The sequence below is a fragment of the Cajanus cajan genome, chromosome 5 (assembly GCF_000230855.2).
Source record: "Cajanus cajan strain Asha chromosome 5, NIPB_CcT2T_4, whole genome shotgun sequence".
Taxonomy (NCBI): Eukaryota; Viridiplantae; Streptophyta; class Magnoliopsida; order Fabales; family Fabaceae; genus Cajanus; species Cajanus cajan.
The window spans coordinates 61,607,374-61,621,964 of NC_138521.1; the positions used below are offsets into that span (position 1 = coordinate 61,607,374).

Here is a 14,591-nt window from a genome sequence, read left to right on the forward strand (position 1 = left end):
AGTTTCAATACATTTCTTTTAAAAGATAAATATATCTTCCTTTTGTTGCCTTACTTCTATGTTGAGTAATTCATAAAGCCAAGATTGATCTCCTCAGCCGTCATCTTTATACATTTTATGTGAATTTAACCTAAAAGTGTTTCTAAGAATTTCTTTATTGAAAAAATTTCAAAAATATTTCTAAACTTGTATCCAATTAATACTATTTTCTGTGTAGATAAAATCTACGTAAAGAGAAAAACAATGAAACTATCATGCTGACTTGAGTATTGATATATAGTGATAGCTAACTCTTACTCCTCGTGAATCTTCATCGGAGAAGTATTAATCAATAAATCATGCTCATCGAGTTTGTTTCAATCATCCCAAGTTTTTTTCCGGTCTAAGCACTTTGCCCCTTGATGATGAAGCCTGTGATTGCTCAACTTAATTTTTTCTTTAAACACCATTAAAGGCAAATTTGGCATCCAATTAGAAAACAATGAGCAACAACGCTTATTTTCCAAATGGTGTTTGGTAAACCTTTTCTTGTCGCATTGTCGGCACGTCAATTTCAATCCGATGTGTAGCTTTTTCGTTTATTTTGCTATTATATGGGGGTTTTACACAGACACGACTCACGAGTGTAAGATGGGCTTCCTGACACCTTTTTTTTTTTTTTAATTTTTTAGAGAGAAGATTCCTAACACGTTTATAAGCACGTATGCGTCCTGAAACGCATTTTGAGTTCGTCTAGAACCGTATAAAAAATAATCTAAGCAACATGTTACTCAATATACATGCATTATTTCATCCTATAAACAACTTGGTATAAATTTACTAAATAGCAATGATATTTCCCAAGTAAAAATTCAAAACATGTATCACTAAGCGTACTTGAGGTAACACTTTCATCGTATACCCTTTTCTATGTCTAAACCAAGTGTAGGGAAAATTTTCACAGGGCTCGTATGACTTGTATTAGCAATCAGGGACCAGACTAAAATCCAAAACATCCCTTTCACTGTTGGAGGGATCTATATAACGAAGAAAGAACAAAAGGGACAAAAGAAAACCTAGTATGTTTGGTGAAACCCGATATCTATTTACACTGTCAACACCATGGGGCAAAATGCTAGTCACTTCCAGATCTTGAAATACTTGTCATGACTAGTTGAAGCCAGAAATCCAGTAACATTTGATACTGCCAAGGAAGATACAACCTTGTCGTGTGCATGTAGAGTCAATGTTTTGTTCTCACCGAAGTCCCACAGCTCAAGAGTCTGAAAACCCCATCATTCAACATCAAAAACAAAACTTCCAAGTCAATGAAGAAAAGGAAGACAGTGTTTATTGGTGCAAAGACAAAATAACATGTTTTATTCTTTAAAATAATAACTAAACGATAAGAGATATCTTACCTCATTGCAGCCAATGACCAGCAAAGGATAGAAGGGATGGAAAACACAGGTGCTGAATTTGTTCCCTGATGCATTCAACTCGTGCATGCATTCTCCTTTGCCTCCAGATCCAACGTTCCATACTCTAACCAGATCATCACTAAGAGAAGCCAAATGTTTGCCCGACAAATCCCAGCACATAGAACGGATAACATTATTATGGCCCTAAAATGAAGCATCAGACCAAGATTGATTAATATAAAATAGTCATTAAAAAACAGCCACAGAAAGGTGGCATCAATGGAATGGATAAATTCTAGCTCATTTTGAGAAAAATAAATACAGTAATGTTTGACACACGAACAAAACAATGAAGCAGAATAGAATGAGACATTATTGCTTTGTACTGTATTTGGTAATTGAAACAAAACCGAACCTAGAATCCTGTTTTGCATTTGGTGCTCGCTAAGCATAAATAACATTGTTTTCAGTTACACATCCCTATCCTAATTAAATTTAGTTAGATATTCAGAAACATAATTGAATAGTATATATCTTTTTGTGACATCTTGGATCACTAAATAATTTTAAAATTATATATATATATATATGAATGAATGATCAAATAGTCATGGCAAATGTGGTGAAAGAAAAAGAATTCAATGAAAAGATTAACCTGCTTTTATCCATTAATCACAATATCAATAATCTAATAGATCACATGCCTTGATATTAAACGCAATGCACAAAATTGATAAGAGTGTGGAAACTTGCAGTAGCAATCACAAAAAAAGGCAAAAAGGTAGGAAAGAAATAAGTAAATGGTATCTTGTCAATAAATTAAATAATACTTAATAGTGATTTTGTTCTATTTCATTTGCTTCCACCTTTTTTATTGGAACCAAGTTGTACCATTCTTTTTAAAGTTCTGTTTTATTCATAAAATATACCAAACAGAGAATAGAATGCATGTTAAGTTACGTTTCATTCAAAAAACACCTACCAACCGCTATGTACATTACATAAAAATTCCAATTATTGACCATATCAATGTACTACAAGAGGCAAAATTCTATTTAAGCAACAACTGGCGTATTGAATTCCCTCCAATATTCATACAACAATAACAACCTAAGTCATTTTCCTACTAGGTGGGGTTGGCTATATAAATTAAATGATGCTATTATGTTTTGTCGAATCAATTCTTCAGCAAAGCAAGAGCATTTAATTTACAAGCCTTTTTAACGGTTTCACCTCATTTGGAGTCTTCCTTGGTGGTTAAAAGCCAAAGGTAAAAGGCTACTAGGAATGATTTTAAAAATTCTACTCTGTGCAGCTATCAATTTTGACTTATCAAAATTGTTAACCATCTAATAATTCGAGTGAACTTTATTACTACACTATATGTTATTTCTTCCATATTACTTGAGAATTACTGATTCTTCACAGAAACAGCCTCTCCACCCTTTCAATGGTTTGCTATCTCGGTCTCTCCCAGCTCTAAACACCTGCTATCTTACCTCATTCATAATATCACATGTACGTTACCCCAAAATTACCGATAACTTTGATGATGGAGGTGTATTTACTGTTTAGCCACATTAAATCAAAGTAAAAAAAAAAAAAATCAACTATTGATCTGGCTATCTTTTGAGGTAAATAGCAAAATAATCTAATACTCGAGAAAATGTATATGTGAATAAAGAATAGGTTATCAATTCAAGAACGTTCTAGCATTGTTGATGGTTAATTGAAATTTTAGCAGTAGACTAGAAATTAAAATGTAATGTTAAAAATACAAGTGAATAAGGGTATTATAAACAGAAAACTCACAGCTGACCTGTAACTTAAGCCTGCAACCCAGGGTTTCAACATCAAAAATGGAAACGAGATTATCTGCTGCAGCTGCAAGAAGCCTTCCCAAAGAAGGTTGAAATCTCGTCTGAGTTGCACCACCCTGATAAAATATTGGAAAATTAAGTTATTTGCAATCAAATTATAACAATACATTGGGAATTGGGATGTGCTTCACAGTTAATGTTTGAGATTTCACACCTTGAAAACCCCAGTACAACTACCATTATTAATACTCCAGTATCTTATCTCACTATTGTCACAAGAGCAAATAAGGTCCTCTTTGCTTGGATGAAAATCTAGTGACATCACAGTTGTTGCATGACCTGTGAATGTTCGAAGAGAAAAACTAGGCTGCAAATAATAATCAAAATTCCATCAATTATATGAGAAAAATAAGATCACCTAATTAAATAGCACCTAAACTGATAAGAAAAAACTCTGATGCACCCCATAAACTAAAGAAATTATAATTGATTAGAATTACATGTTTGAAGCTAGTCAACTTTCACCACATAGTTGCATAATTATTGCTAACTAAGATCATTAGATCAAGAATTAATAACCTTTTAAGTTCTCATACACATATAGGCACACCCTGTCCCCTCTTTCTTTGACCTATCTATTTCCTCTAATTTCAATCATTCATGACCATACTCTAGTTCTCAGACTGATCCAACCAGATTTTCATATCAAATTCATTAATAATTATAGGCTAAAGTAATCCATAACGTTGCTGAAATTTTAATGGCCAAGGAAAGAGGGAATGATAAAAGAAATAGAAGGCTAATGAAAAATAGGGTGTAAAACAAATGTGATTAATAATATATTAAGACATGTAAGATGTGACATTAGACATGTGTCATAACTTAACATTATGTTATGTTATGGAAAATGAGAGGATACGGAAAAAAAGAAGAAAAAAAATGAAAAAACAGCATATTTTCTTTAATTTGGTTGAAGAGAAAAAGGAAAGAAAAATTGACCTCTGGAATAAAATATTAAAAAAAATCTCTATCTTCCCTCATTTTCTCTCCATTCAATCATAGGGTAAAGGATTTAGTTAATTCACTGCATAAATTTACATGATAAAAAAAATTCTAAACTTCTTTACCAAACCAAATTAATTGAACTTTACTTTGAAAAAATTGAATTGAATTTGACCAATAAAATCTTGACTTACATTTTCAACATCCCAAACCCTAACAGTTTTATCTGCTGAGGATGTAGCAACACGCAACATGCTTGGACAAAATCGAACATCAGTTATGCATTCACTGTGCTCTTCAAGTGTAGATTTCAGGTTAAACTGTTCTGTGCACCACAAAGAAGCCTGCACCATACAAAGCACAAAAAAAATGATTTCTTTGATTTTATTACCTAGCCGGTTCACTCAACAAACCAACCAATTCAGTCCAAGTTTTATAACAGCAGGTTTCAAAGTTTAACAAATCCAAAAATCTATAAACAAAAGCTTATTCCAATAACTACTAAATGCAACATTTCTACTGAAATGGAGATCAGTTCATAGTTAAAGTTGGGTCAATCTAGCACTTACCTTTTTATCATGGCCACCGGTAGCAAGAAGTTTTCCATCCGATGAGAAGTGACAACACTCAACTTTGTGTGAACTTGCCATTATATGCTTGATTTCCTTGAATGAGAATTCTAATGTACAGTAAACCAATTGAATTTTGAAATCTTAGGCTTTTCCATGTAGTCGTATAAAAAATCCAAACCAGAAAGTGCTTATTGAATTGGAATATTTTTTGAAGGGGGAAAGGAAAGGCAGATAATTCATATATTATATTTATCATACCTTTGCCAACACCTGTATCATCAGCAGATAAGAATGAATCAACACTGTCACCCAAACATCCATCACCCACAAGGTGATCCATATCAGCCTGCAAAATAATAATTCAATTGCCTTGCTGTAATGTAGTTTTTTTAGAATACCTAGATATTTCCATGCTTAGAAACCTTACATATCCATTATAGTAAAGGAAATTCAATCGCAAAGATGAGCAGTACCCAATAGTACTGATTCATTTACTCTTAACTTTGTTCTTTTATTTGGGGAGCCATGACACATGAAGATGCAAGCATTTACAAATAAAATATTTACAGACAGAGAAACAGAAGTTCTCAACATAACATGGTGCAATATTAGGATACCACAAACATGTTTTTACTTTTTAGAAGATGTTTATGTTAGAGGGCCTCCAACAGGCAACAGCAACCACTACAAAACCCACAAGGACCAACAGGTCTGCATGGGTACAGGACTTCATTTAGATGTTATAATCATTTATTTCCCTTTCCTAAATTGTCTGATGTAGGCATGTAGCCAAGTGGTTGAACCAGATTTACGGTGCATTAGGTTTAGGCATGGCAACGGGGCGGGGCGGGGGCGGGGGCGGGTAACGCAAATTTAAACCGCCCCCACCCCTAATACCCGCTAGAGGTAAAATCTGGGTACCCATCCCTGCCCCCGGTGGGATTCAGGTTTCCCCGCCCCACCCCCACCCCCGCCCCCGCTCCTATTTTTTTTTCTTTTTTTTTCTTTTTTTAAAATAAATATGAACAAATTTAAAAAAAATAAATAAAAGAAAAGTAAAATAATATAAATTTTTACATATAAATATTTTTAATTTTGGTTTATATATATATAAATAATTTTTTAATTATATTATTAAGCAGGACGGGTATTAACATCCCCGTCCCCGCTCCCGATTTTATCAATCGGGGAAAATCCGAACCTGATAAGCATGGGTTTTCCCCGTCCAAATCGGGGCGGGGTCGGGCGGGTACCCACGGGGACGGGTTAGATTGTCATGCCTATTTAGGTTTCTGTCTATTTAAGAATTCTTGTTATTTGGATGTAATTATGAAATATATTATTCCCTTTGAAATTTAGATTGTTACCCTATAATTTTTTTCTACCATAACCCTTTTTCCTCACACTTCTACACCACCACGTATCAGTTTATCTCAAATCAGGCAATGAATACAAGTAAAAATCCTAAGAAAATATTTATGAAGGAGTCTCTGACCAATTGATTCTGTGTGCCCAAACTATCAGTGCCAAACATAAATGATGACTTAGAGGAAGGAACATTATTTTGCAGAGTTGACACTGTCATCATTTCCCCAGGTGTTTGTGTAGATGGTGTAGAAGGTGAGCTGGCAGGTGGTCCTGTTGTGTTTGCAGTTCCAGAGCTATTGGCAGGACCTGAAGATGATGCTGATTTTCGCTTTCGCACTGTTTTACTTTTGGAAGCCTTAAAGTTAACACACAAAAAAAAAAAAAAAGAAAAAAAAAACTGATTAAAAGGCCTAGCTACGCATTGCAGCCAGTAAATACTGTTGAAAGGCAGCAGATGAAAACCTGATCGTTTCCTTGTAAGGTATTGGACACATTGCCCTCTATTGTCATGCTTCCATGACCAATTTTTTCTTGCAGGAGACTCTCAGACTGCTGGCCTGAAAGAGGGTGCTGTGAATATTGTTGAAGCTGCTGGCTACTCTTTTGAATTTGTTGCTGTAAAAGACAATTAAATATACAATGAATACTTTGGGGAAGCTCAGGCAACAACTTCTGATGGAATACATTCAAAATGGTGGAAAAGTTAATCCAAATCAGGCACAGGTGTAGGTGTCTATGTGATACCTTAAGGAGCATATCCGAGTCTTGATGGGGCAACACTGAGGAATAAACTTGTGCAGATGATCCATCATTTGGCATTAAATCACCTAAAGAATTTGATTGGCCATCTTTCCCAATACCCATGTTTTGATTATTAAAAAGCATCCTGAGTCTTCTGCTCTCAAAATCATTGACAGAAGGAGAAATCAAATTTTGTTGTGCTTGAAGCATAAGTTGCTGCCGTAGAGAAAGTTGATTGAAAGATTGTGGAGACTCAATCAAACTATTTGGCTGGAGAAATCCTGAGCGAAGCTGATCCATTCCCTAAAATAATTTGAGACCAAATCATAAATAGGATTGATATGACAGTAGAAATAACATTAATATACCTAAATTACGTATATGGGAGAAAGATAGCCTTATATTATTATTTTGTATCTCCTCAGATATGAAATTTAAAGCACAATAATTTAGTAAACTAAAATATCCATCTCACAGTGGATTTTGGCAATTTCAATTTTACAATGGCATCTCATATAAGTTAAAACTTTAACAGAGGCCAACAGTAAAAGTTATGTCCAAGCCAAGTAGAGTAGCTTTCTCTAACATTGAACTGGACAGATGCTCTATCAGACAGGTGATGCCCCTTAATTATTAGGTTTTATAAGAGAGTTTGCTTCAGTATCACAAAACTATTTTTTAAGTTAAGTGTCCAATCTTCAACCTTAAAATGCATGCATGGAGAAAGTTAATAATGATTCTTATGCTGAAAAAGATAATGTGATATATTTATTAAGCATGCAACATCAATTATATAATCCAATAAACTTTACAACACAGCACATCTGCACCATATGCTATTCCCTAACATATTCAGATTTATAGTTTGAAATTCGAATTTGACAAATCAATGATCCAAGAAAGAAAGACTCAGGAAACCAGCATATAAACAGCATTACAATTTTGTTAGGGAAAATTAGATCAAAGTGATTCTTACTGCTAGGGGCCATCCTTTCAAAGTCAAATTGCTACCACCTTGATTTGAACCTAAAATGAGAATATTGTCAGCCAAAAATCAAATGCAAATTGTAAAATCAAACCATTACAATATAATGCAGATCCAAGATCTATCATTATTCAGGTGGCATATAAAATAACAATGAACCATAGCAGGAAATGTTAAATATTTCAAGATATCAAAGCTGACATATTTGTGTTGAGATATTCACTCCAATCACTTAAAAAGCACAGAAAACCTTGTGGAAAATATTGTGTTGATTTGGGTGTTCCTTAAAAGAAAAGGCATGTTCATAGTAATGAGTATAAAACTTGTGCATCACATTCTTAAATCTTGATACATATTTATGTTTATAATGTCTTTAACTTAAAAAACAATAGCATGTCATTGGATAAGTAATGTTTCTTAAAGTCCATTTACTGTTACAAGTACAATTTTTAAGGTACAAAAATAACATGGGAGAAAAATTGAATTTAGACTTTGGACATCTACCACTTTTATTTTGCATGTTGCATGGCTTTGAATGTTTGCAAAACCATATCATCCACAAGCTTAGGATGTCAGGGGAAGGTCTACCAATGAATGATTTCTTATCTCTGGCATGATGTAACAGATTTTTAGATTTTAGAAATGAATTATATGTTTTTTTTTTTTAACAATGCAACAATCGGCAAGAGAAGACCCTAAACTATATTTTAATAACGTAAAGTGAACTGATGTTTTTGGGAGGGAGGAATCAACTATAAATCGAATTACACAAGCGATAACAAGGAGGAGCATTTGCGAACAATGTTGATTGATAAAAGAAAGGAAAAGAAAACTGGAGACAGTTGAAGTAAATAACAGATCTGGAGACACCTAAGCTAATGATTCAATTGCCTTTGCCATTCAAAAGCTTGAATCCATGACCAATGACAAATGTTTTTAAACAAACTCCAGAAACAAATTACACTATTCAAAGTCAAATAATTTTTTTTTATTCTACAAAAGTGTTGTATCCATACCCAACAAGATTCAAATATTTTGCAGGTCTTGAGTGTCCAAACACAAAATTTATATCCGCATGAAAGAACAGTTCCATGTAACTCTTCATGAGCATAGATATTATGTACAGTGATTTAAAGTCAACAGGAATAAATCAAATAAATTGCACTTCCTAAAAAAGGGAGTGAGAACTGGCCAAAAATTAACAAATGCTGAGTATCTTTTAAGATTTCTTTTGAACTTGCCATTGTTGCCAAGTCTGTATTTTGAAACACTAACAAGTTAAAGTAATTTTAAAAACAATTAGTTTAATTTGAAACAACAAAACCAGTACCATGACAACCCATAAAGGATCCTTCTGAATCAACAGCTTGAGACCTCATCATTGCATTGATCATATCACTCTTTATGTCCTGTTTCAGGGCCCAAGACCAGTAAATACAAAACATTATAAATTTGAAATGGAGTCATACAAAAATCAAGATAATAACGATGTGCATATTTACTTGTGTAGACCCTGGATGTTTCTGGTTTAGATTTTGAACATGTTGAATATTTCCCGGTACAATGATTGGTGCACTGAGTGATGTCTGTCTGCAAACAGAAATTTGACAACTAGCAAATTCAGCCCAAAATGAAATAAGCAGTCAGGAATAAGACAACATGAATAATAAATGTTCTCATCAAAGACAAACAATTGGTAAGTACCCTGTAGCCTGTTCACCAGTTGTTCCTGCTGCTTTAAACAATAAGGCATGGTTCGGATTTAAAAGCTGACCAACATCATCAGCTGCTTTTTGCTGCATAATAAACAATAGAAACAATGTAATTCAAATCATATAAAAATAGCAGGAACTTGTTATAATCACAGAAAGACTAGATACCTTAATGCTTGCATCATCTAAAGTGTCTCTCTGAAGTGGGAGCTTCAACCTGTCCTCATATGTTTTTGTTGCCACAGCATTAGAATTACCCCGATCCTGCCTCATCAAAGGATCATTGCTAATAGGTCCACCCAGACGATGTTGCTGCTGCTGAGCATGTCTTTGAAATAAGAGTTGCATTTGCATATGTTGATTCTGGCTTGCATTCTGAAGCTCTTGCTCTTGTTGCCTCTGAATTGCTCGAGCCTTAATTTGCTGATTCTGTCAGTTTCAAATTTAACTAAGCTAATATTTATGATTTGTCATCTATATGTTTATTAAACACAGAAACAAAGGCAAACCTTAGAAATTGAAACAAACATCTAGTTCTGAATTTGACAGTGACTCAGTAACTTAAAATAACAGATGTCAATGTTTACAATCTTAATCATCTTAAAACCACATAAAATAATAGTAGCATATTGCAATGAAAATAATGGCTAATAAATAATGAATATCAAATCATGGAATGTTACACTAATACACACACATACACATGTTTGATCAGATTTTCAAAAAAAAACATATAAGCATATGTAAAAAAATAAAAATAAAAATAAAAATAAAAAGAGCATCAATGAGGAACATGTACGTTATCTTAGTTTCCATTTTCCAATACTAGAAGCTGGAAGATAAAAGTGAACATATACTAAGAAGGATGGCAAGGAATTAATAGCAGAAAAGAGGAAAAGATAATTATAAATTAATCTATATTAATAACACACCTTGATGAGAGATGCTGTTGCTTCTGAGTGCTTCTGGGTTACCCTGGCAATATACATGTCCCAGAAGACAGACCACCACTCAAAGAGAAAACCACCTGGTGCGTCTATAACTAGAGCATGTGACCAAAAATAAAGGTCAAATTCAATAAATTAGAAGGGCATTTGTATTTGCATATACCATTTTTCCCCTTAAGAATGCTAATATTATTATCTTACCAACAGGATCCGTTGAAACATTTCCTTCAGCTTGAAATATTCTAGCAGAAGCATGTAATTGTCTCTTCACAAGATAATCATAAATATACACATCTAACCTGTTCCCCAACCCAAAAAAATGACAAACACGGTTAATTAAAAAAATAATAAAAATTATAACAAAATAATCAAAGTGATAGCAACTAGCAACTATCAAGATTGACTGGGGATGGTGCATATACAAATCCAAGCTAAACAATCTCTAGACTAACAAAACAATACATCCATTCCACATAATATTCACCTAAAGTAACATGACAGAGACAAACACAACAACCAAATTCTGTGATTGCTGGTAGAACATAAAGGTATAATATATCATGCATAGAACAGTTGATAACTACAGGATAAAGTGTCATAAATATTCAATATTTAAAACTAAAAAAAAAAGCTAAAGACCAAGCAAAAGGGTGCATAAATTTACATATGAACTACTCCAAACTGAAAACAACCAGAAGAAAAACCAAAGCTTGGAGTGAGATGCAGAAACAAATCCAATAAGAGATGCAAAAAAACAATAAAACAAAGATAATGCAAAAACCTTGCAATACAAGAAGCCATGAACAGGTAACAGAAGGGGTGCAAGAAAACCCAAGAACTCGACACCAACGTGATCACATGAAAACCTAAACCCTAAAACAAAAACATGAAAAAGGAAGGGGACACAGAAACCACCATCACGAGAAACTGAACAAAAAACAAAAGACAGAAATCAAGTATGAAGAAGAGGAATAAGAAAACGGGTCAAAAGAAAATAGAAAAGGTGGCAAATTCCAAGCATAAAAGGTTTCAATACATTTTATCAGCTTCCCAGGTTGGGGGAGTCATGGTTTGAAATCTGAAGCGTGGAAAAATCTGATCTTGGGGATGTCCCCTCGTAGGAGCTATGTCAGTGTATGGCTATGGTGACTGCGTCAGTAAATATGTTTCCCGCTACACAGTGAGAGAGAGACAAAAAATGCTTAGATTTTTCAGAACCAAACAATGTTAAAATAAGTAATAACCATAACCATTATTTTAAAATTTTCAAAACTGTTTATTAAAAATATAAAATACGTTTTGTTAGAAAAAAAAATCTTATATATTAATGCGAGTAATTTAAAAAAATTATTATCTATTTTAAGATTCTTTTTAATCTATATTTATTTTAAATTTTATTTATTATATTTTATTTATAAATTAAATTTTAATAATTTAAAATAAATAAACATTTATATATTAAATACAATGTGTTTTTAATGATTTTGATAATATTATATATATATATAATATGACACTTATAATATTTAAAAGAAAAATATATGTATATAAAATGATATTTATTATATAGAAAGATTTTTCCAACTTCTAATTTTTTAAAATTTTAAAAATATAATTAACAATTAAAAAATTGTCACAAGATAAATTATATAAAGATAAATTATATAAGATAAATATAAAATTTAATTTATATTTATTTTTATATTTTAAATATGAACAGTTATCTTTTATGGGAGTATTTTTTAGATTTTTTGAAATGATTTTTTGAAATTTTTTAATTTTCTATTTAATATCATTTTTATCATATTTTTTATTTATAAAATAAATTTAACTAGTATTTTAATATATATATCATAAGATAAATGTTTATTATATTTATATATATCTATACATTAAACACGAGGATTTATCTAGTATTTTTAGGGATAATTTTTTTAATGAGAAGGTTTGTAGGTTTTTTTTTAATTTTTTATTTAATTTGATTTTTATTTATTATAATTATTTATAAATTAAATATTAATATTTAAAATAAATTATTAATAAATAAAAATAATTTTTTATTATAATATAAATTATTTATTATAAATCTAAAATATTATTTATATATTTTAAAATATTTATGTATATTAATTTTAAATATAATTTATATATGCACATATGTGTTTATTATGTATGATTAAAATTTATAATAAGTTATATATATATATATATATATATATAAATACTATTTAAAATTAATATATATAAATATTTTACAAATGTATAAATTATATTTTAAATTTATGATAAATAATTTATATTATAAAAGATTATGTTATTTATTAATAATTTATTTTAAATACTAATATTTAATTAATAAATGATCATGATAAATAAAAATCAAATTAGATAATAAGTTAAAAAAAATTCTTACAAATTTTCTCAAGATATTAGAAATTCGTGTTTAATATATAAGATTTAATAATATTAATATTTTAAATAAAATAAGTTTTTGTTACAATATAAATTATTTATCATAAAGATAAAATATAATTTGTATATTTTAAAATATTATGTATATTAATTTTAAATATAATTTATATATTCAAATATTATATTTATTTAAACATATAATTTATTATAAATTTTAATTGTATATAATAAAAATGGATGTACTTGGACAAGCTAAAATACTAGTTAAAATTTAATTCATAAACAAGTATGATAAATAAAAATGAAATTGAATATGAAATTAAAAGAATTCCTAAAAAATTTATTATTGAAGAAAAACATCTAAAAATGATCTTGCAGAATAATTATTTGTGTTTAATATATAGTAATTGATTTATATGAGAGAGTATTATAATATTAATATTAATTTCTTAAATTTTATAAATATATCTTTGTTTATTGTTATTTATTTTAAAGTTGAGTTATTTTTTTATTGGTATTTCAAAATTAAGTTGTTTATCAGTATTTCAAAATCAAGTTTTTGGTAACACGATATTTTTTTGAAACATTTTCAAAGTCAAGTTTAGTTTAAATGTGTGATTTTCTTAATATAATATTCGTTTCTCATCTTTTTAAACATGAACCTTAAAAAGTTATTTTTTGATTTTATAAGTTGTTTCACGGTTCTTAGCAGCACATTCTTGTTCAGTACGCAAGAGTGCCCATGCTACGAAAGCTGTTGTTTGGTTCGTCATTCTTCAGATAGACTATCCAAAAACAGATGCTTGCCTTTTATGGTATTTAAATAAATAATTTTATATATAATTATATGAAAAAATAATTATATATAATAATTATGGCAATTGTGTAAATATGATTTTTTTAAAGAATGGTGCTAATATAATTTTTATTATTTAAGGAATAATACAAATAATACAAGTACAAAGTTTGATTCAAAATATTTAGTAATACTAACATATATTCTAATACTTATTATAATAATTAGAGACTTTATAATTGATGTGGTTTTTATGATTTGAATATTCACAGTACTAATACATGTATTTATTCTTATTTTAAAAAAATAATAATATATTATGGTTTAATATTTTTTTTTTGTGAGGAATGATTTAATATTATTGAATCATGAATTAATATTGATTTTAATAATGACATTCTTCATCTCAAATTTAAAAATGTGCTAATAGTTTTATTTAAGTGTTTTCAACAAAAGTTGATAAGACTCATCATAAAGTCCTAAATGATGATATATTTTTTGAATAAGAAAATATTTACAAGATCAATTTCATGACATCTTTTGAGGAAAATTAATAATATGTCAAAAAATGATGAGTAACTTCAATAACAATGTTTATGCTGAGAAACTAAATGATTATCTCAAGTTGCTAAATAGAAAACTTTAACTAATTTTTTTTTTCTCAAAAGACTTTTCTTGAAGACCTCATTCAAAAGACTTAAAGTAAAGACTTGTTCAAATGACACCTTATTTGTAAAGATTGACATATATAAGAAATTACAATGATGTCAGCATCAAACATAAAAAACAAAGCAAGCTTCAATAAATCTATGAGTTGAGTGCCTATAAAAGGAAGA

At 30.2% G+C, this 14,591-nt stretch overlaps 1 protein-coding gene across 1 annotated transcript; it reads right to left on the minus strand.

The window, feature by feature from the left end:
- Positions 1–811: 811 nt before the first annotated feature.
- Positions 812–11,759, minus strand: LOC109809337 (transcriptional corepressor LEUNIG). The gene is made up of 18 exons (XM_020372612.3): positions 11,584–11,759; positions 10,749–10,846; positions 10,533–10,642; positions 9,769–10,029; positions 9,593–9,684; positions 9,391–9,478; positions 9,219–9,297; positions 7,880–7,929; positions 6,907–7,206; positions 6,625–6,777; positions 6,290–6,517; positions 5,053–5,140; positions 4,792–4,901; positions 4,417–4,566; positions 3,435–3,587; positions 3,220–3,336; positions 1,401–1,604; positions 812–1,262 (listed from the first exon to the last, which is right to left on the minus strand). Exons 1-18 carry the CDS (start codon positions 11,613–11,615, stop codon positions 1,119–1,121), a joined length of 2,457 nt encoding a protein of 818 aa, XP_020228201.1. The 5' UTR covers positions 11,616–11,759; the 3' UTR covers positions 812–1,118.
- Positions 11,760–14,591: the final 2,832 nt, after the last annotated feature.